Source organism: Onychomys torridus, chromosome 17 (genome assembly GCF_903995425.1).
Source record: "Onychomys torridus chromosome 17, mOncTor1.1, whole genome shotgun sequence".
Lineage (NCBI taxonomy): Eukaryota > Metazoa > Chordata > Mammalia > Rodentia > Cricetidae > Onychomys > Onychomys torridus.
Genome location: NC_050459.1, coordinates 59,268,485 through 59,291,574, shown reverse-complemented (window position 1 = coordinate 59,291,574; position 23,090 = coordinate 59,268,485). Strand labels below are relative to the sequence as shown.

Sequence of the window (23,090 nt, the reverse complement as noted above, 5' to 3'; positions counted from 1 at the left end):
ATTAACTGACTGAAGCATCCCTATGCTGTAAAGCTTCAAGCAGGCCCGCCACATCCTATCTGTGACCTGTTTCGTCACACACGGTTGTTTTCACACAGTTCTCCACATCCTATATGTGGCCCGTTTTGTCACACATGGTTGTTTTCACACAGTCCTCCTTTCAACCAAGCACAGTTTCTAGCGCTTGGCCTGTGGCTTTTGGACTTTCCCTCCATTCTCTTTGTGGAACCTGAACCCCCAAATCCATGACAGCTCGGCCTGTATGATACCCATCCCTTCAAGTCTGTCCTGGCCTCGCCACTAGAAATGATCTCCATTTTACTTTATCCTACAGTTTATACTCCCCAGTATAACTACTTGCAATAAAATTTCATTAGACTCCAGGTTCCTTGAGGAAAGATACATGTCTGATTTCTTCCTGTATTTCCTCCTTCTCTTACCAGAATGCCTGCCTGTTGTGAAGATTCCATAAAAGGCTATCAGAAAGGTTGATTGTGATGATCAGTGGTAGAGCATGCATTTGTCATGTTCAAAACACCAAGCTCAATCCCTAGCGCCAGGAGGAGGAACTAAGAAGGGAAAAACCAAAGCAGTGCTATCGAAAGAATTTGAATTATACAAGGGACAGTGTTGCATGAATCCTGGTTGATCTCAATAAAAACCCAGAGCCAGATACTGGGTAAATGCTGAAAGATCAGAGGAAACAAGCCACAGACACTTCTCACCTCGTCAACGCCTCAGCCGAAAGGGGAAGATTCTGTCTCCATGAATCTGCAGACTGAATGCCCTGGAGTCCTCAGCCAAAAGGAGCTGAGTTCCTCTCTCCTCCCACCATATATTCCTTTCTCTGCCCAACTATATCATTTTCCTTCTCAACCTTCCTAGTGTTTGGATTAAAGATACGTGACTCCCAAGTACTGGAGTTAAAGGAAGGTGCCACCACTGTTTGGTGTTTAATCTAGGGCTGGCTCTGTCCTCTGATCTTCAGGTAAATTTTGTTAGAGTATAAACAAAATATCACCACATTTCTGATTTTTTGTCTAAAATAATAAAAGAGGGTTTATAGCTGTTATAAGAAAAGCTATATACAATAAGTACAATAACTGTATATAATATATACAGTCAAGAATTGCTTTAACAGTGTCCAGTCCATTAACAATTGACAAATTCAGAGAAAGTAGTCCATTATTTGTCTTATTTTTGTCAGTCCAAAGTGTCATACTTAAATCACTTTCTGTCTAACTTATATTACCAACCAAAAACTATCTTTTGATGTCTTCCAGTCTTTAGTGAGTTTCTTTTCTGAATTTGTTAACAAGGAAAACTATAACTATAACTATCTAGTCTTCAACCCCCTCAGAGCCCTGAGAAGGAAATAATATTAATTGAATAAGTAGGAAGTGCAAACAAGCTACTTCCAAAAAGTATGAAAAATGACAGAAACAGCTGTCTGCCTGGACAGTCTAGTCACCCAAGGTTCCTCTGCAACATTGGGGCATCTATTTTTGGCTGATAGGCAGGCCTAGCATATCTGACAGACTTTTCTGTGAAGCAGGATATTCTGAAGGGCTGTCCCACATTGTTTTGGCAAAGTTCCACAGTCCTTTCTTTGTGTCCTGCTTGTCCAATTTGGACAGCATGCTGTCAGCATTAGAGGCAAGAGAATTGCATTCTTGAAAGGTGATCCTATATATGTATAATTCAGAATATTACTAAAAGATCTTATAGATGTGCTCAGAACATAAAGGCAAGGTGCTGCTGATGCAGAATTTGTAAGATAGTGTACTCTGAAGTATGAATTCTTTTGATGTTGATTTTAGAGCCTTAGAGGAAGCAGACATATAGAATTATGGACTGCTGTAGTAACTAGAGGGTCTCAGCTGTTAAATGCAACTGTTCTCTAACAGTGTTTTGTGGAGCTCTAGGATCACAAGCAGATAGCTGAGGGATCAGCTGGGAATGTGAGAGAGAAAAGGAACATGGTAATCATGTAACAAAAAGTACTTCCATTATGATCGTTTTAAAATGTGATTAAAGTTTCACTAAATATTTTTCTTTTTTGTATATGCATTTACAAAGTTTGAGGGAGTGTGTTGCTCTAGCATAGAGCCTTCTTTCTCTGTGTGAGGAAAACTGAGATCAGGACACATTTATCCATAGGTCCAAAGACATTCAGCTGGTACCATGGCAAAGCCCCAGGGTTTGTTTCCTGTGATGTCAGGCCCAGCTTATCTGTAGGTACATGGTCTTATGACAGTCCTTATGGGAGAAGAATAATGTCTGAATTTCTTTATGTCAGCCTTTGGTACAGTGCAAGTTTAAGGGAGTTTTACATGGATGTGTAAGTCCCATCAGATGCTCCCAGAATTACTGGTATTGCCAGGCAGCTAGAGAGTGAAGACCAACCACTCATCTGCTCCGTTCTGTACATTCTTCTTCTGGGTCTGGCCAAGTGTAGAGTACAAGGTACAGATCTGACTACGGAGCTGGTCTGTTCCTAATAAGAACAGAGTGTGAAAGGAGGAGCGGCCACTATAAGAATGAAAGCCTGAAAATTGTGGGGAAGTCGGCACAGAGCTACTCTGACTACTGGAAGAATTCAGCCACCTCACACAGAAAAATACCATTTCTTTGTCTCCATTCCTTTGCTCAGTGGCTCATTATTCATAAAGCGTCTATCTGTTGAACTGCTTTGTTCTATGAAGTTTTCTGGGAATTCAGAAAGAACAGAAGTCTGTATACCACTGTGGCATTTTTCTTAGCTTTAAGGCAATTCAGAGTTCAAGTTTACAAAAATCAAAGTAGGGAGCAGGACAGAGATAAGATGGCATTTATAACTAATTCTAGCCTTGTTTAAAATACACCCACATAGAGATCTTCAGAGAATACAACTAACAATGTGGCAAAAAAAAAAAAAATCAATAGTATTCAGAAGAAAAAATAAAGGATTTAATGTTTTAACCTCTGTCGTTGTTGTTAAACTACATGATAGCGATGTTTAGGAATTACAAGGAGTCTTCCTTAAAATGCATGTACTGATGGATGTTCCTGGTCTCACGCTAATGAAGTCACACTGTAACCCATTTTCAGTACTGAACTCTCAGGTTACACTTCTGTTCTCACTGCTTTGCTCTTGCTCCTCATTTTATGTCTGAATAAACATTTTATAGCTGTACCATCGAATAATCTTTGCTGCTTCCTATTTCCCTACCAATTCATTTGTGACAAGAACATTTCAAAACCTTTGCCATCTTTTCTTCTAAATCAAACCATTTCTTGTCTGCCCTCAAGCAGCCCACTTGCTAGGCGGTGTAGTGGCACATTGGTCTTCGTGTCCCTCTGCATGGATTAGATTCCCCATGCACATTTGAAAATATGGTTTCAAAGACCAACACTTAGACTTCTCCATCTTTCTCGTGAACTGTAAATGTGGCTGTTCTTTCTGGTACCATTGTTGCTCAGAGAATATTTTACTGACACCAGAAAATAGGAAAAACTTTCAAGATTCTTCCCACTTCTCTGCTACTAGGTGTAGTGTGTGTGTGTGTGTGTGTGTGTGTGTGTGTGTGTGTGTGTGTGAGAGAGAGAGAGAGAGAGAGAGAGAGAGAGAGAGGGAGAGAGAGATGTGGTATGAGTGTGTGTTTGTATGCTATGAATGTGTATGTATGTATGTGTGTAGTGTATATGGTGTGACACTGTAAATTTGTATGTGTGTAAGGGGTGTGTGGTATGAATGTATACACATGAGTGTCATGTGACTGTGGTATGAATTTTTGTGTGAGTGTGTGTATGATGTAAGTGTACATGGTGTGTGTGTGTGTGTGTGTGTGTGTGTGTGTGTGTGTGTGTGTGTGTGTGATGTCTGTACCCATGCATGAACATGCTCGGGGAAGGGGTGTAACGGCTGCCTTATCTATAAACCTTTCCTGAGAGTTACAGAGGAAGCTTGAGGGATGGAGAGGACATGAGGCAACTTGCTGCCTGCCCTTGTGGCCGAGCACTCTGATTCTGTATCTTACCTGAGGGTATGATCCGATTTTTCTTTGTGATCTCTTAGAGTCTTTTTCTAAGAAATGAATCCCTAAAGCTCCTTTATTCTTGTTTTTTTTAATTATTTCTTTTTCATATTTTACTTAACTGAGTATTGATTCTAATTTTCAGTAACAATACAAAATAATTAAAATGTAATCCCAGTTGCTCTGTGGGAAATAGCCATCCTCGAAGAACAAATCATTTTGTTTTGCCCAAGACATTTTTCTTTTATAATTCAGACTGACTTAGATGTGTCATCTTTACTTATGAAGATAATTTCCTTCATTTAAGGTATTCTTTTAATCATTTTTTTTCCATGTAATCCTCCCTATGGGCTTTCCCACCTCCCCCCATCAGGATCATCTAGCAATAAAAAATGAAATTCCTTTGTATGCCTTTGGATTTTAAAGTAGTGTTCTAGGGCTGAAGAGATGGTTCAGAGATTGAGAGCACTGACTGCTCTTCCAGAGGACCCTAGTTCAATTCCCAGCACCGACATGGCAGCTCGCAAATATCTGTAACTCCAAGATCTGACATCCTCGCACAGACATGCATGCAGGCAAAATACCAATGCACATAACATAAAAATAAATAAATTTTTTAAAAGTAGTACTCTAAAGCATGCTTAGCCTCATTAAAAATTTATTATTATTATTATTATTATTATTATTATTATTATTAACCAGAATCTCATGTAGCCCAGCTGGTGTTTACTTGCTTTTGTAGCTAAGTATAACTCTGAACTTCTGATCATCCTGGAGTGCTGGGATTGGAGACATGCTCCACCACACCCAGTTTCAGATAGTGCTAAAGATCAAATCCAGGGCTTCATACATGCTAGGCAAACACTGTACCAACTGAGCAATATCTCCAGCTCTTGCTCAGAAGGTTTTTACACTGAGATAAAGCACAGTAGTTTCTTCTTTGTGTCATTGCTTTTGGGGGGGGGGGGCTTATGTCCATATTCCTACCATGGTAGGTACTGTATCATGTGTCACTGTTGGTAAATTAATGGTTCTAACACTAATATTATCACCAGAACTTTAGTGGATTGAAAACAGTGTTTACATACAGGAGGAATATGAGCAGAGAACAGTGACATACATATGTGGAAATGTCATGAAGAATCATTATTTTGTACACTTGAGAAGATTAGTTGAATGTAAAAATAACAGATGGCACAGTAATTAAAAACTGGCGTTTAACTTAAGATTTTTGGGCTGAGGAAAACAGATCATCTGGAATTTTGTTTTCTAGAATTGATCCTAAGCATCATTTGGTCTTCAATGTTTTAAAAATGCAAAGCTTTGGGGCAGATAATTAGAGAATTCCTAAGATAACTCTATAAAATGTCATTTTATTATCCTAGATCAGAATTCACACTTAACATTTACTATAGAAGTGGGTTTTTTTTCCTTTCTCAGTGAAAATGATGCCTTTTTCAAATGTATATAATTCAGGCATAAAGGAATCTGGAGTAATTTGACACCAAATTCTTCATTTTCAAATGGTAAATTCAGGAGGGAAAGGGAAGAAAGACAGGATATGTGTTTCATGTGTAAATGCTTTCTCTGAGTGATTGGATGGAGATGGATCCTTGGGGACTTTAAGGATTCCATTGTGAAGACAGTTTTAGCATAGATAAACTGGCCTTGAAAGAGAAGCTCCCTTCACTTCACATCTTAAGTGGAGAGCATGCAAAGTCACCTACTTGGCCGGTAGTTGGAATGTGACTACAGAAGCAATTTTAGAGTCACTGAGGCAGGAGAGCTGCTGGGGGCTGGGTTGTGAGGAAGTGTTTTTCTATATGCTGCTCACTTAGGCTTTGATAACATCTATAGCATTTGCAAAACTTTTGGTATTTAGAAAAGAATAATGTGAAAAGAAATACAATAAGCGTGATTTCTAAGTGACCCACAGTATGCATACAATGATTAATTATAAGCCTTGAACATGTCAGACAACATTTGTTTGGGTTTTACCATTTATCTATCTCTACATCTTAATATGCACACTTAGATATCTTTTCAAAAAGTGAGAAAAGTTGCCATATTAATAAAATTTGCCTTATCAATAAGGCTAAAGGAAGTTATTTGCCTATTAAAGTTTCCTGGTATGGTTTTTTGAAGTCTCTTACCAGGTTTGACCCCAGTGTATTTCCAAAACCTTTTTCTTTAAAGAAACATATGAAGGCCTCCAGTTATAATGTTCTTAGTTTAGAAAGCTATATTACAATTGTTAAAAAAATGGTTTTTATTTAGACAGTGAAGCTATGAGCCCTCATCGTCTCCACATCTGGCAGCATTCTTACTGATATTAAAGGACACCTCACAGAGCTCAACACTTTTAGATAAAAGCACAGCCATGCTTTCACAATTTAAAGGTCTATGCCAAAACAAGCTATTTTTAGAAAATAAAATGCAATGTGTTTCATACTTGCAGCAATGTTTTGAGGTTTATCTGCATGCTTTGTTTTTATTTTTGGTAAGTGTTGAGGGCAGATCCATTTTAAACTCCTCCTGCCTTATGGAGGAGTTTAAATAATAATGTAGAACAATAGAGAACCCAAGATAAGTCATCACTGCTTTAGTAAGTTCATGCCTTCATTTCCCAACTATCATCTAGTTCAATACATCTCAGTACCCAACTTAAAGATTTACTCTTGTATTGAACCACATTTACCTGTTGTTTTGAAGTGTTTGGTTGATGATTTTATAAACTCATCTAAATATAATTCCATAGTTTTCTTTAACAATGAACTATAAGATCTCACAACTGCTGTAATCCATTACCCCATTTCTACTACCCCTAAAAGAGTCCTCATGCTGAAAACCCAATTTATTTCATATGAACTCTTCCCTCCTTTTATGACTAGGCAGTGGTCTGTACACAACTGTGCTGGGCCATATATTACATATTTCATTTAAAAGATGCTTCTCCTCATGAGTTATTCATCCCTCTAGGTATCCTCACTAGTGTGATACTACCCAGCAACTTTAGTGCTAGATTTGATTTTGATATCTATTAAGTTGGCCCTGAGTGTGCTGTGAGGAACATTTCCTTGGTGGAGGAGAGCTGAGGTTTGGCTCCTCCTACCTGCTGGGCTCCAGTGCATCCCTGAAGGTGATATGATACTCCAGTTAGGGACATCCTCTTGTAGTCCTGTAAATTCTGCCTTCTCTCTGGATCTTGGTCTAGCTTGTAGAGCAGTTCTGAGATGAAGCTCAGAAGGTGTGGTGATCACATCTGTGACTGAGATTTAGAGCAGGGTTTGACACCCCATTCCCTTCTTTAATGTTTCTGCTAGAGGAGTATATACACAGAGCAAAGTCCTGAAGCTATAGAGTTTGCTTGAGCCTACCTGATAGAGGGAAATAAAAATGTGCACTTCAATCCAAAGATAACTCCCTGCTCAACCTATAGGGATAATGTGTAAAAATTGAACCTGACACAAGAACCTGGCACTTCATAAGCAAGGACTCACTAACAGCCTGAGATCAAATCCTGAAATTCTAGAACACTCTCAACATGTACACTTTATCAGTGCATTACTCTAGCTTATTTAATGTACTTCTTTTACCCATAACACATTTTTAGATATAAGGACAAAATAAAGAACATACAAAAATCAGAAAACACAATTTGAAGAGGCAGAGGCAGCATCAGAATCAGAGTCAGATATTGTAAGAAAGTTACATTTGTCAGAGCCAGAACATAAGACAGTTTTGGTTAAGACACTGAGCACTGCAATGGATGAAGTAAACAGCATGTGTGAACAAAGGGGAGATATTAACAAAGAGATGGGAGCTGTACAGGGGAAAGTGAAACTATATGTTAACAGACTTGGTAGGGTGTTTGGGCCCATTAACATGGACCTGTGACAGAAAAGACTAAACTTGAGGCTATATCAAAAGAAATTTCTGAATCTCCAAGGGGGTAGGGTCCAAGATTAAGAAAAAGAAGAGAATATCTGAGAATTCAACAACTACAGAAGGTGAAACCACCTGACAGTATGTGGAAAAGAAACAAAAGAGAATGGAAAATGATAATGAACCAGTAATGACTGAGAATTTCCCACCAATGTCAACTGGCAAGCCACAGATCCAGATAGCTCAGAAAACATGAGGTAGAATAAATTTAGGGAAGGAGGGAGAACCCAACATTTTGGCATCTCATTTCAACCTACAAAGCAAACCTATTGTTAGCTCAAGGAAACCCATTTTAAATTAAATACACATAAAGCAGGATGGAGTAAAACAGACTGTGATAACTGATCCTGAGGAAAAGAACAGAAGTAGCTATGTCAGTTCAGCAGAGAAGACTTAAGAGCAAGAAAACTTTCAGGAAGGAAGAAGGTGTTTAATAATAATAATAGAGCAGTCTGTTCTCCAGAAAGCCGAGATAGACCTTAATGTGTGCATCTAACAAATGTCCCTGTTGGTGAGTCAAGAACTGATAGATTTTAAACCTTACACATGAATTGACGGATTCAACAGGCTAAAAAGCCAAAGTCCAACATTGTTCAGTTCTCCTGCACCATCAATAAACTGGATATAATTGATATCTGTTAGTAAATTCTTATAGTAACAACAGAGGTCATATTAGTCTCAAGGACATGTGGAATATTAACTGAAGTTGGTCACACTCTCAGCTACAATGAAATACACTTTAACAATTTTTAATTGGAAAGCTTAAAATATTTGCCCTCAGACTAGAATGGACTTAAATTAGAAATAAACAACTAAATTGTAAAATCCCCTAAAATGTAGAGAATAAGCAACGTGCTCTTAAGTAATCGATGAGTGTAATTACTCTGAAGAGAAATTGAAATGGTGCTAATCTAAAGGGAAAAAAATACATTTTATTATAATGTGTGTGTTGTAGTGAAAATATACTTAATCACTTAGCAACTTATGTATAGATAAAGGCATTTCAAATCAGTGATTGAACTTCCCACATTAGGAAATTAGAGGGGAAAGATCAGGTAAAGCCAAAAGTAAATAGAAAAAAACAAAGAAATTAGTGCATAAATAATGAAATCGAGAACAGTAATTAAGAAAGTTCACTAAAAGCTAATTCTTTGAAAGATAAATAAAATAGATGAAGTCTAGCCAGTGTTAACTAAATTAAAATTATTAATTTTAGATATGAAAGAGGAAAGATAACTTCAGATCATATGACACTTAAAGGATTGTAAAGAGATATTATAAACAGCCCTATGCCCACAGATTTGATGGGAACAAATTCTTTATAAAGAAAATGTCAGCCAAAACTCATTGGCCAATATATATTAAAACAGTTGAATAAGTAATTTATTACCTTCTTAACCAGCACCACATCTAGATGGTGTTACTGGTAAATCCTGCCAAAAATTTTCCCAGTTCTTTATAATCTCTCCAAGAATACAGAAGTAAACAGGAACACCAGTACACATTCTTACATCCTGCAAGTGTTGTAACCACCAAACTGGATAAAACCATTAAAGCACAGACCAATATATCATGAGCACAAAGTCAGAAGCCTCAATATTCACAGATCCCATAAAACAATGTAGTTAGTCTTAGGACGAGGAACTTAAAGTTAACCTGATTCAGCCCAGAAAAGGGGGGAAATAAAGCCATTTCATTTCACCACTGCTCTCCAGTGTCATAGTGGGAGCCCTACCTAATGCACTATAAGAAGCAAAAGGATAGGTAGACAGGTCTAGAAAACAAAGAACTGCTTGTGACAGCAGGACTCCCTATGCAGAAAATCCCAAAGATTTGATGGGGACAATTTGACATTTGCTCAAAATGAATAAATATAGCCCCAAAGAGCAGCACTTAGGAATAATGTGAATACAGGTGGAAGACAGTTGTTTCATATTTCTGTCATCCGTGTTGATAAGAAGTGTGGAGATGTTGTGGGAGAAAAGACGAGCCTCCAGCAGATCCAGGAACATTCTGATAGTGTTGCTACAATAGCATTTCTGTTGCAGCCATCACAGACAAAGGTAGTCCATGCTTAGGCTCCAAAGACAGCAGCCAGCAGTTGACTCCAGCCTGCAACTGGGAGCAGGTTGCGTTTGTGCCCCTGGAGTCTGGCAAGGCCATTCACTAACCTTACAACACTAATGCTACTTGTTTTTCAAAATGGAATGTTTTAGAACCTTTACTCTTAGTATTCTGTTAAAAAGTACTCTGTTTCTGTACTTAACAATATTCCTACTTGAGTATATTTCAGTTTTTAATACTCAAGTATCAGAATTGATAACACCCTCTAACAGTCCTGTCCAAAAGAGTATAACATGTATCATTAAAATGTCAAATAGTAAATTATAAAAGTATGAGAACTAATTGAAATTTTTGAGGTGTTTTTACTGATATTTATCTAGAATATTGTGCTAATATATAATTATAGATTATTATTATAATTACTTTTGCACTGAGTTTTTAGAAATTATACCAAATATGCATTCATAAAAATGTGCTGTAATAAAATTTATTTAATGCTCTCTTTTGTTTCCTCTCAAAGTATCTTTTCCTCGTAACTAACTGTAACCACAGAGGAAGGACCATTCATGCCTCTTTTGAGAAATATGAGTCCCCATATACATTGGACTTCCTCAGATCATTTGCAAATATTGTTGACATATTCCAAGATCTATTTATTCACCTTCGTAGTCCTTTGCTCTATGGTTTGATTGAATCCTCTTTACCTGGTTGTGTTCTTGCTGCTCATGCTTTTGGAGTCCTATCTAAGATGTCACTGGCCAGATGGATAGTGTGAACTTTGCCTCCTGACGGTCTTACTGTGCTTAAGTCATTCATCCATTTGAGTTGACTGAGTGTTTTTTTTTTTCTTCTTATATAAGGGTCTAGTTTCATCCTTTCCAAGATAACAGGCAAGTGTCCCAATACCTTTTTTAAAAGAGACTATCCTTTAGTGTGAGTTCTTGGAGATTTTATGAAAATCAACTGACTACAAATACTTAGATTTACTTTTAGCTTTCCATCCTATTCCATTGGTTGGTAGGTCTGTCTGATTTTATTACTAGTTTTGGTTTCATTACTGTATGGTGTAGTGGGTAGCCATCCCAGCATTGGCCTGGAAGTTCCAACCCCCATTGAGGCTTTGGTAATGGTCACGCCCACAAGGCAGGGCGGAGGAGGAAGCGGAAGACCAAGGATCGAGAGGAGGTCGCTCTCTTGGTTCCGGGACCCTGGACGCTGGAGGTAGACCAAGCAGAGTTCTCCAGAGAACACTCCTGGACTGCACTATACCTTTGCCAGACCCTGCAACCTACCCCTTCACTTGTAAGTTACCCCACAAAATAAACCTCCCTTTTAACTACATAGAGTGGTCTTAATAATTTCACCAATATCTGGCGCCCAATGTGGGGCACGAACCCACGACTCTGAGATTAAGAGTCTCATGCTCTACCGACTGAGCTAGCCAGGCTCAGTTCCCTAGCTTAGCCCTGCATTTAAATGGAAGTCCAACAGCTTTCCCAAATAGTACCAAAGGTTGCAGTATTTTACAGAGCAAGTCCAAGACACAAGATGAAAATTATTAAGTCTCTACAGAAGAACGGGTCAGTCGTCGCCATGACAGGAGATGGAGTAAATGATGCAGTTGCTCTGAAGGCTGCAGACATTGGAGTTGCAATGGGCCAGACTGGCACAGATGTTTGCAAAGAAGCTGCAGACATGATCTTGGTGGATGATGATTTCCAAAGATATTGGTGAAATTATTAAGGCCACTCCACGTAGTTAAAAGGGAGGTTTATTTTGTGGGGTAACTTACAAGTGAAGGGGTAGGTTGCAGGGTCTGGCAAAGGTATAGCGCAGTCCGGCAGTGTTCTCTGGAGAACTCTGCTCGGGTCTACCTCCAGCGTCCAGGGTCCCGGAACCAAGAGAGACCTCTCCTCTTGATCCTTGGTCTTCCGCTTCCTCCTCCGCCCTGCCTTGTGGGCGTGACCACTACCAAAGCCTCAGTGCGGGTTGGAACTTCCAGGCCAATGCTGGGATGGCTATCCACTACAGTATGGTTTTATTTTAATACCATTATAATTTATAGTTGGACTATAAATCTGCCCAGTCCACAAACAGTGAATCTTTTATCATTAATTTTATATCCTTCCATTTCATTCGTCAGTGTTTTTTTTAATTTACAGTGCACACATTTTATTTTTTTGTTAGAAACACCTCTGTTATTTTTATTTGGGAGGAAGATGGGATTCTTTGTACATGGGATTGTTTGTTTACCCTTTTTTATTTCATAGAAACACTTGATTTTTGTATGTTTACTTTCTAAGGTACAATTCTACTGAATTTGAAAGCTCTAAGTTGGGTTTGTGTTGATTTTTAGTTTGTTTTGTTTTGTGGTGTTATACCCTTTGAATTTTCTTTTATAAAATCACACCATCATCAAAAAAGACACATTTGTACTACTTATTTTCCTGTATGAATGCCTTTTATTTCATTAGCCTAGTTGCCCCAGATAGGACTTCCTAGCGCCATGTTAAAATGGTGAGTGTTGACATCTTGTTCTTTGTCTTGCTTGAAGACTCTTTCCCCTTCTGATTATAACATTTGCTTTGAGCTAAATGATCTTTCTGAAAAATAGAAATTGCCCCTCTATCTATGAAAGATTTATACTCCTGTTTGTCTATAGTAGATTCATGATGTTATTTAAAAACACACTTTTTAGTATAAAAATGGAAACATAGAAACCAGATAATGCCTTTTCTTATGTGAATAAATAAGCTGAGTATATCTGTACAATTATAGTGCCCCAAATTAATAAATGCAAAACTAGTAGTTGACCTGGAGTATGGAGAATGTTAAGTGTATTTTGCAAATGTTTGCCGATTATAAATCATTCTGGAAAAGGCAAAATTATAGGCAAAAAAGAGATCAGTTGCCAAGGATTGGACACAGTTTTACAGAGGGCTGTAGATACTCATATGACCACACTAAAGAAGTAGGTCAAACAAAGGAAGCAGTTCACCACAGTATTAATTGTCATTGGGAGATCTATGTATGAGTGCTAATGTAAGGCAAAGACAAAAAAAGCAGGATATTAGCTAAGAAACTCTCTCTACTAAAATACTTCGAAAAAATATAGTAACTTTGTATAGATCGCTGAGACACACTACTTTAACTCATCATGGTTAGTTAATGTCATGACCAATAAAACATCTACCCCTGGGTCTGAAGAACTGAAAGGGGTACATGACCTAAATTGTATTCTCCCCACCCTAAGATCCAACCTCAGTATACTGGGACAATACCCGACAAATCCAAACTGGAAATAATTTTCAGGATAACTGACCAGGATTCTTCACAGTGTGAAGGTCATAAAGGACGAGGAAAGGTACGGAATTGTTACAACCAGAATAGAATAAGGAGGCACGACAGAGATGACGATGGCTAAATCTATTACGGGATCCAGGATATGAACCTGGGACAAAAAAGTAGATTCATGAAAAAAGCTGGTGAAACCTGGAAAAAAAAAAGTCTCCTTAATCCATAGTATTTTACTAATGTCAATTTTTTAGTTTAGAAAATGTCACTGTGGTTATATAAGATGCTAGCAAGCAGGAGAAGCTGGACATATGGAAACTCGATGTACTGTCTTTGCAAGTCTAAAATTATTTCAAAATAAATGTAAAATATGAATGCTTAAGAGTTCCAATTTTAACTTCATTTATCTCTCAGTTCCTTATAAGATACCATTAGAGAACAAAGGCTGCTTTTCTCCATCTTTCTCATAAACTACTTTTGAAACAGATTTTTTATTTATTTAAAATATTTGAGGATGCTAAGTTTGGATAAGTTTATTAAAAAGAGTCTGGTCAGCATTTAACAAAGAAACAGGGCAGATGATAGAAATGAGACCGAACTGCTATACTGTTTCATTTTCCAGCTCCTGAGGAAAACTAAAACTGTAACAGCAGATCGATCCTGTGAGTAGCTGTCTTCTGCCGATTTCACTTCTTTATTAACTGAATATTGGCCGTCTGATCTATTGGTCTCTTCATGGTTGGGGTGTGTCATGATCTTAGATTTAAAGTTTCTGTGCTCGAAGGTAGAGAGATGTAGGAAACAAGGCAAGGCAATTGAGAGTTGCTCAGTAGCTGGGGGCTGACCCATGCCTCTGTGATAGTTGGGAAAGTAGTACCTCCTGAGACACCACAGACTATGGAAACACTGCCCTCCTCATGCACTTGCAGCTTTATCTGGAGTTTGGATGCTAACAGTGCGGAGTTCTGTTCTCTGGGCTCTATCTGTAGGTATCTATGGTCCTCTATACCCCCTGTTCTTCTGCCAGGGTCAGTGTAAGTGTGCAACTTAGAGTTCTGACCAGTACCCGCACTGTCTGGAAGAAGATGACCAAGAAGCCATCAGGGCAGAAGAAAGCCGAGCTGTGAAGATTCTCCAGTCATATCTTCATTATCTCTTAATTACTAAATCTGTAGCTTTGGGGATTGATTTGGACTGACTGAGTCTGTTCCCTTCTCTGCAATTTAAAATGCTAATATTGGTCTTATATAATTGTTGTGATCACTAATACTTGGCACATAGGAGGCTGTTATTATAGTGCTTTTATTTAATTAAAAATCAGAATAATGCATTTTTAAATTTTTTTCTTTTATTGAAAATAGATTTTTTTTCTCATATCGTGAATATGGTTCCCCTTCCCATGACTCCTCAAGTTCCTCCCTACTTCTCCTCACATCCGAATCTACCCCCTTTCTTTCTCTAACTAGAAAATGAGCAGACTTATTCTAAGGGTTAGTAATAAAATAAAACAAAACAAAATAAGATAAAACAAAAACTAACATCAGAATTGACAAAACAAGCAGAAGGAAAAGATCCTAAGAGAATGCACAAGAAACAGAGACCTACTTGTTTACATTCTCAGGAATCCCATAAAAACACTAAGGTGGAAACCATAATATATACACAAAGGACCTTATAGGGTAAAAAGAAAGAAGAAAAAATATATAAGATAATAAAACTAAAAAAAATAAACAAGATAAAAAAATAATAAAAAGAAAAGCCTTGAAATAAATATGAAACAAGGAACCTCCAAATATACTGTTGAGTTCATTTTCTGTTGGCATCTACTGCTGGGATACAGCTTGCCCTGCAGAGTAATTTGTTTCCCCAGTAAGACTCCCTTGCAAGAAACTACAATTTCATTTGTATGTGGTTATCAGTTGGAAATTGTTTCTGGGTTAGGGACGGGGGCATGTGTCCACTTCTCCTTTCAGCTCTAGGACCTCATCTGGTGCAGACCCATGCAGGCCCTATGCCGTAGTCTCTGTGAAGTCATATGATCATCTATCCTATTGATTTTGGGGAGCCTTGTTTTATTGATGTGCTCTGTCCCCTCTAGCTCTTACGTTCTTTCTACTTCCTCTTCCACTGGATTCACTGGGCCCTGAAGGGAGGGATGTGATGGAGACATCCCTTTTAGGGCTGAGTGTTCCAAGGTCTCTCATTCTCTGCATAATGTATTTGTTCCCATCTGCTTCTATGATGATGACTGAGTAAGGCACTGATCTATAACAGAGGGTTGTTAGGAGTCATTTCACTGCATATATATAGTAGTATTTGATATTACCCTAGGTCCCTACTATGTAGTCCCAAGTTCCTGTTCACCCAAACAAAGTCAGGTGTGGGTTCCACCTCAGGGAGCGTGCCTTCAGTCAGATCAGATATTGGTTGGTTATTTCTATAAGCTTTATGCTACCATTGCACCAGCATATTTTGCAGGCAGAAGAACATCATTGTAGAAAAAAGGGTTTGTGGCTTGGTTGGTGTGTACATTTCTCCTTTGGTACCCTCCAGATTTCCTGCCTGTACCAAAGATGCTGGCATGTTGGAGTGAAGGCTCTATGTCAGGAACAATTCTAAAGGCTCTATGTCAGGAACAATTCTACTTTTTTGTGTTCAATGAGTGTATTGCTGTTCCAAGCAATGTGGTCTTGCTTTCAGTTTGTGGAAAGCAAGCTATAGTTTTGGCAACAGCCTGCTTTCATTGGTGTTTCCCATAGGACCTCTTTAACCAACAAGTCAATTAGATGTAACTCAGTCCTGGTTTTGGAAGCTTCTTTTGGTAACGAGATGGCCAGCTGTGGCTCTTTCTCCCCCAGTATTTGATTATTTCATTTAGATTGCCTTCATATATGTGTATATTTTAGGATGCTGCTACTGTGTTAGGTTTCCATACTACCCCTCAATATTTCTCCATATTCCCTTCTTCTTTCCTATCACCTCTCCAATGCTACATTTGATCTTACCATTCCAGTCTTCTACCCATCCATCTCTAAGTATCAATTTATTATGTTTCCCTTTCTGAGGGAGATCTGTCTGTGACAACCCCCAACATACCTTTACTATAGAACTAACCCATGTGGTTCTAAGATTGTACCTTAGTTATCATTGACTTAACCACTAATATCCATATATAAATGAATACATACCATATTTGTCTTTCTGGATCTGGGTTACCTAACTCAGGATGATATCTGCAAATAAGGACACTTGGAATTTTTTTTCCAATTTTTATCCCCTTGATCTCCTTCAGTTATCTTATTGCTCTAGCTAAGACTTTAAGTACTATATTGAGTAGTAATGGAGAGAGTGGACAGCCTTGCCTTGTTCCTGATATTAGTAGAATTGCTTTGAGTTTCTCTCCATTTAAGTTGTCTGTGTGCTTGCTGCAAACTGTCTTTAGTATGGTAAGGTATGTCCCTTGCATCTCTAATCTCTAATCTCTAATCAGGACTTTTATTATGAAGGGGTGCTGGATTTTTGTTACAGGCCATTTCTGCATGTCATGAGATGATCATGTGACTTTTGTCTTTCAGTTTGTTTATATGATGGACTACATTTATTGATTTACATGTGTTGGACTGTCTCTACATCTCTGGGATGAAGTGTACTTGATCATGGTGGATGGTCTTTTTGGTGTATTCTTGGATTTCTTTTTCTAGTTCCATCTATTTAGTTGTGAATTTTATGATGTCATTTTTTTCAACAGCTGAGTAGTACTCCATTGTTCTTGGATTCTATTTGCAAGTATTTTGTTAATTTTTGCATCTATATTCTTAGGCAAAATTGGTCTGTAACTCTCTTTGTTGGATCTTTATGTGGTTTGGTTATCATGATAACTGAGGCTTCATAAAATGAATTGAGCAATATTCCTTCTGTTTCTATTTTGTGGAATAATTTGAGGGTCATTGGCATTAATTCTTTGAAAGTCTAGCCCCGGACTTACGTTGGCTAGGAGGTTTTCAATTACTGCTTCTATTTCACTTGTGGTTATAGATCTGTTTTATTTAGCTTTGTTAAGTTAGATTATTTCGTATTGTCTATTCCTTTTAGGTATAATTTCTTCTATTTGTTCTAGAGCTTTCAGGTATGCTGTTAAGTTGTTAGTATGAGATTGCTCCAGTTATTTCATATAGGTAATTAATGCTAAGCACTTGACTCTTAGAACTGCCTTCATTGTTTTCCATAAATTTGACTATGATGTTATGCATTTTTATTCAATTCTTGAAGGTCTTTGAATTCCTTCTTAATTTCGGTCTTGACAGTTCAGTCTCCATGAGTCTGTCATGTTTCTTTTGTTGTTGATATCCAGCTTTAATCTGTGGTGGTCAGATAGGATGCAGGGTGCTGTTTAAGTTTTCTTATACTTGTTGAGACTTGCTTTGTGTCCAAGTATGTAGTCAGTTTTGGAGAAAGTTCCATAAGACGCTGAGAAGAAGGTATATTCTTTTCTATTTGGGCAAAATATTCAGTAATTATCTGTTAGGTCCATTTGGTTTATAGTGTCACTTAGCTCCAGCAATTGTCTGTTTAGTTTTTTGTGCAGATGGCCTGTCTTTTGGTAAGGATGGGATACTAAAGTCTTCCACTATCAGTGTGTGAGTGTCAGTATGTGATTTAACCTGTAGTAGTGTTTCTTTTACAAACTTCAGAGTCCTTGTGTTTGGAGCAGAGATAGTAAGAATGTCCTCTTGGACAGGAATTACAATGTCCTCTTGGTGGGTTTTTCCTTGATAAGTATAAAGTGTTCTCCCTTATATCTTTTGTTAGTTTGGTTTGAAGTCTATTTTGTTAGATACTAAAATAACTACATCAGCTTGCTTCTTAGGTCCATTTCTTTGGAATGTGCTTTTCTGTTGTTTTTACCCTAATGGGATGTCTATCTTTGATGTTAAGGCATGCTTTTTGGATGGATCCTGTTTTCATATCCATATTGTTAGCCTGTGTCTTTTTATTAGGGAAATGAGACTTTTGATGTTGAAAGATGTCATTGAGCAATGTATGTTGATTCCTGTTATTTTGTTGTTGATGTTATTGTTGTTGTTGCAAGGTTGGTGGCTATGTGTGTGTATGTGTACTTCTCCTCTTTTAACTTGTTGATCTGGGATTATTTATTCCTTGTGTTTTATTGGGTATAGTCAAACTCTTTAAGTTGTAGTTTTTTTTACTTCTATCACTTTCTGGAGAGCTGGATATATAAATAGATATTCTTTAAGTTTGGTTTTATTATGGATTGTCTTATTTTTATCCATCTATTATGATTGAAAGTTTTGCTGGATATAGTCTGGGCTGGCATCTGAGGTCTCAGAGTTTGTAGAACTTCTGTCCAAGCTCTTCTGGCTTTGAATGTCTCCATTGAGTTATCAGTTGTTATTTTAACCGGTCTCCCTTCATAAGTTCCTTGGGCTTTTTCCTTACAAGTTTTAATATTCTTTTTTTGTTTTTGCTGTTTGGTTATCATGTACTGGGGGGACTTTCTTTTCTGGTCTGCTCTATTGATGTTCTTTATGCATCTTGGACTTGATAGGCATCTTGTTCTTTAGATTAGGGACATCTTCCTACATGGTTTTTGTTGTTGCTGTTGAGAATATTTTCTGTTTCTTTGGCCTGTGTTTCTTCTCCTTTCTCTATTCCTGTCACTATTTCATTTCATCTTTTGATAGTGTTCCTGATTTTCAAAGTGGTCTAACAAACACTAACCAACTATTAGCAAACAGGGAGTTGATGACTCTAAATAACTTTGTTTATTGAAAGTTAGGATAAGTCCTCATTCCAGTTCTTTGTGTTCTCTCTTACAGAGATGATGAAGAGAAAAAGAAATCTCCCTCAGAAGGTCCTGATGAGAAGGCTAATGGAACGCACCCAAAGACCATCAGTCGTATTGGGAGTACAACTAACCCATTTTTGGACATTCCTCATGACCCAAATGCTGCTGTATACAAGAGTGGATTTTTGGCTCGCAAAATCCATGCAGATATGGATGGAAAGAAGAGTAAGCATTGTTGCTTATCATTTCCTGTTACATTTATTTCACCTTTGAGCTCAAATTTTAAAGTGAATTCATCAGAAATAAAGCCAGGGATAAAGAAAAGTATGTCTATGTAAAGAAGTATTCTTGAAGTTTGGCATCCAGTCTTAAATCAGAGACTCACTGTAGTGCCTGATCAAAGTCATTTCAGAACTGTAGAAATGGCCAACTGCTCACAGATGACTTACTTCCCTGGCTCTCATTCATTTGGGTGTCCATGGCTTCAACTTCGTGTAGCTGTGAGTGGGATGGGCACAGACCCTGTCCTCGTGGATTTACATTTCTGGTGGTTGGAGATGACTTGAATAGCACATAGAGTAATCAGTGACATATGGTCCCAGAGCCAATGAGGAAAGAAAGTCATACCAAGGGATGTGTAGAATGGTAGCCTTTGGTAAGATGAGAAGGTGAAACGCAGGACAGCAACATGTGCTTAGTGTTGGAAAGCTGAAGGAGTCATATTTGATGGCTTCCAGTTTCTCTGTGAATCATAAAGTATGATCTTCAGGTAGATAAGTGCTGTTTGGAATTTAAAAAGAAGGAAATGTGTTCACATAGTTAAAATAATCTTTGGAGAGAGTGAATAAACAGTTTGATGTAGCTGAACAGCTAAGGCAAGGTTTACGCATGCTCAAAATTAGTAGACTTCACCTCCTGGGAGTCTCTGCCTTCCTACAGACCAAACATGGAGTGAGGGAATGGGCAGTTTTGTGCTTGCTACTAGGCACTTTTCTCACAGTATTACCATATTCAGTTAAATTGCAGTGGCTTTGATACTGTCGTACATTGATGAATCGATTTCTTGATGTTTCCATAATCTAGGAGTACCTCTACCACATTTCCTGTGGACTTTATAGACTAGCCAGACAGGCTTAATTTTTTTGACAACATTGTGTGTGATCCGTTTAGTTCCAAGTGACACCAGTTTAAACTAGCTTAGGAAGAAGGAAGATTCCTACCAGTGCACACTTTTTATTTATGCCTCTGGGTAACTTTGTATGTGCTAACTGTATTTATTTTTCAAATTGTCTGCATTGCAGCTGGGTACATGCCTCATAGCCAGCTGCATATAATAATATTCACAGGAAAGAGCTTTCTAATTCTTTCTTACTTTGAATTTAGTATATTATAGGGAGGACTGTGTTTGCCTAACTGAGGGGATAAAGTACTGTGATTGACAGCACCCACTTGGTTGCAATAGTAAGAAGATCCCTTAGAGAAGAGTATGGTACAGGTCTCAGAAAATGAGTTGTTGTCAATCATCAGTAGACAATCGTGTCTTCATTTTAACATGTGCATGCATCCTTTCCCATGCACCAAATAGGAATAACCTGCTAGTTAGACAAACATGGTTTAATTTCATTTATAGCCACAGATGCGCCCTTTCTCTACAACTTGCCATATTCAGCTTCATCATTCAGGTCATATTCAGCATCAGCTTTCAGGTATAGGTGTGACCATTCCCTCCAGTCAGATATTTATGTAGTTTCAGTCCTTGAGCTAAATATACAGTAGAGACACATCTGATACAACTGGTGGTAGAGGTAATGGAGGCTTAAAAACAAAGAGAACAAGACAAGTCCATTTTGAAAGGCCTGTTCAGGAAACTGTTTTAAAATCCAAGGTGTTGGCACATGCCAGAACCCCAGCATTTAGGAAGCAGAGGCAAGAGGATTGGGAGTTTAAGACCTACCCAGCTGCATAGTGAGTCCGTGGCCAGACCAGACTACACAGTGGATTACATTACATCTGTGAGTCTGTATGCCAGCCCCATCTAGTTCTCAGAAGGTGTCATTGCCGTATGTTCATGGCCAGAACTTACATAGTGAGTTGCATTACATCTGGGAGTATGTATGTGTGCCAGCACCACTGACTTCTCTCAAGACAGTGTTACTTATGTCTTTAATAAGGAAAACTTGTGCCAAAGTTCTACTGAGATATTATTTTCTCCGAAATATTATTAACATTTCTTGAAAAGACCACCTGTTCATTCAAGATTTGATATCTTTTAGTTTTTAATTGTTTTATTGGCTCAAGCTTTTCACATTATGTGTATAATTTTTCATATAAACGTATCTTAAACCTTGAAGATTTTATTTCATTTTTTGCCTTAAAAATATGCTCAGAAATTATACCTTCAGGAGATAACTAATGATTTCATTCAAGTTTTTGTATCTCCCATAGAAGTGTATGTGTTCACCAGAACCATTAAATCTAACATTAAGAGAAAACTTTGAGAAGTCAAATTTGAAAAACAAGATGTATCTTTGGTATTTTGTCAGACAGAATTAAAAATAAAGATACAAACTCTTGTTTTATCAGTTCGTTGTTACTTGTGAAAACCAAAAAAGTGATCACATAGTCAAAATACATTCCAATGATCAAAGTCAGTAATAATTTAACAATAAAAATAATTGCTCAATGTTGAAACTTTATCCCAAGCACTTCATGTGAGAATTCATCTAACTCTGACATAGGAAGCAAATGCTATCATCTACTTGCAGGGAAATGAAGTCATGTGACTCAGCTTAGCCCAAGCTTTAGGTAGCACAGAGAGACAGCAAGCAGAGGAACACCTGATTCTAGCTCATTGTTCCTTATTGTCAAAAGGAGTTTGTATGAGGAAATACGACTGGAGAACAATTGAATTCCACATTTTCTATGGTGGGGCCAGTCTGTTACTTGTATGGCATGCATTTGAATGACTAAAGGTTGTAAGTAAGAACAGCAGGCTCTTCACTTGCCAACCAGTACTTTTTAAATATTGATGAGCATGAATTTAATCAGTCATCTTCTGTTGATCATGGTTTCTGCAAATACTTACAGCCTTGTGCCAGGCCTCCTCACAGTAATTGCTACTTTCCTGTCCCCAGTCATTTGTTATCACTGACATCATATATAAGGAAAGTAGAGTCATATGCAATATCACATTTCTACCTTTTCGGTAAAAGTGTGAACTGATGAAGTGCTTAAATAATTTTATTTCAAAGCCCATATTAGATTAGGTGCAGGTAACTAAGTACTCCTCCAGAACCCAAAACTATTATAGATTATATATTATAGATAATATAGTATATAAAGATATATTAGATATAAGCTGTAGCACCCAAAGTACTTACATATGGTTGTACTGTTTAGAAAGTAATCATGGTTTGTCATTAGTAAATATACACTTGTTGCTGATTAGAGCATTAACTGAAGTATATCATAAAATATTAAAAGTTGAGAGGAGGAGGTATATTGTGCACAGGCCGACTTTCCCATGTAATTAGGCAGAAACAACCCATAGGATGGACGAGAGCAGACAAAAGCGGAGGTCTCCAGTACTTCTGCAAGGCGTTTGATAGAAGAAGTAATTATACAATAAAAGACAGCAGAATGCTTCTGTAAATGCTGCTGAGGCGTGTGTGTGTGCGTGTGCGTGTGTGTGTGTGTGTGTGTGTGTGTGTGTGTGCTGTGTGCCCTGTGTAGGTGTATATGCATATGTGCTCTTTGTGAGTGTGTGTGTGTGTGTGTGTGTGTGTGTGTGTGTGTGAGTGCAATGCATCTGTACCTCAGTTCTAACATGAAAATCATTTTCTTAGAGATAAAGGTAAGAGCTCAAGAAACATAGCTTTAAGGTTTTTAGAAGAAAGTATGAAACAATACTTTATAACCCTTAGGTAGAGGATGCCTTAAGACTTAGAAAATCACAAATAGAAAAA

General features: G+C 37.8%; 1 protein-coding gene across 3 annotated transcripts in view; it reads left to right on the top strand.

The window, feature by feature from the left end:
* Positions 1-23,090, top strand: part of Psd3 (pleckstrin and Sec7 domain containing 3) — a 288,299-nt gene that overhangs the window by 189,396 nt on the left and 75,813 nt on the right. For all 3 annotated transcript variants that reach the window (XM_036209203.1, XM_036209202.1, XM_036209204.1), the window contains one exon: positions 19,157-19,350. In XM_036209203.1, coding sequence (XP_036065096.1) covers positions 19,157-19,350 — 194 coding nt within the window. The remainder of the gene's footprint in view (positions 1-19,156; positions 19,351-23,090) is intronic.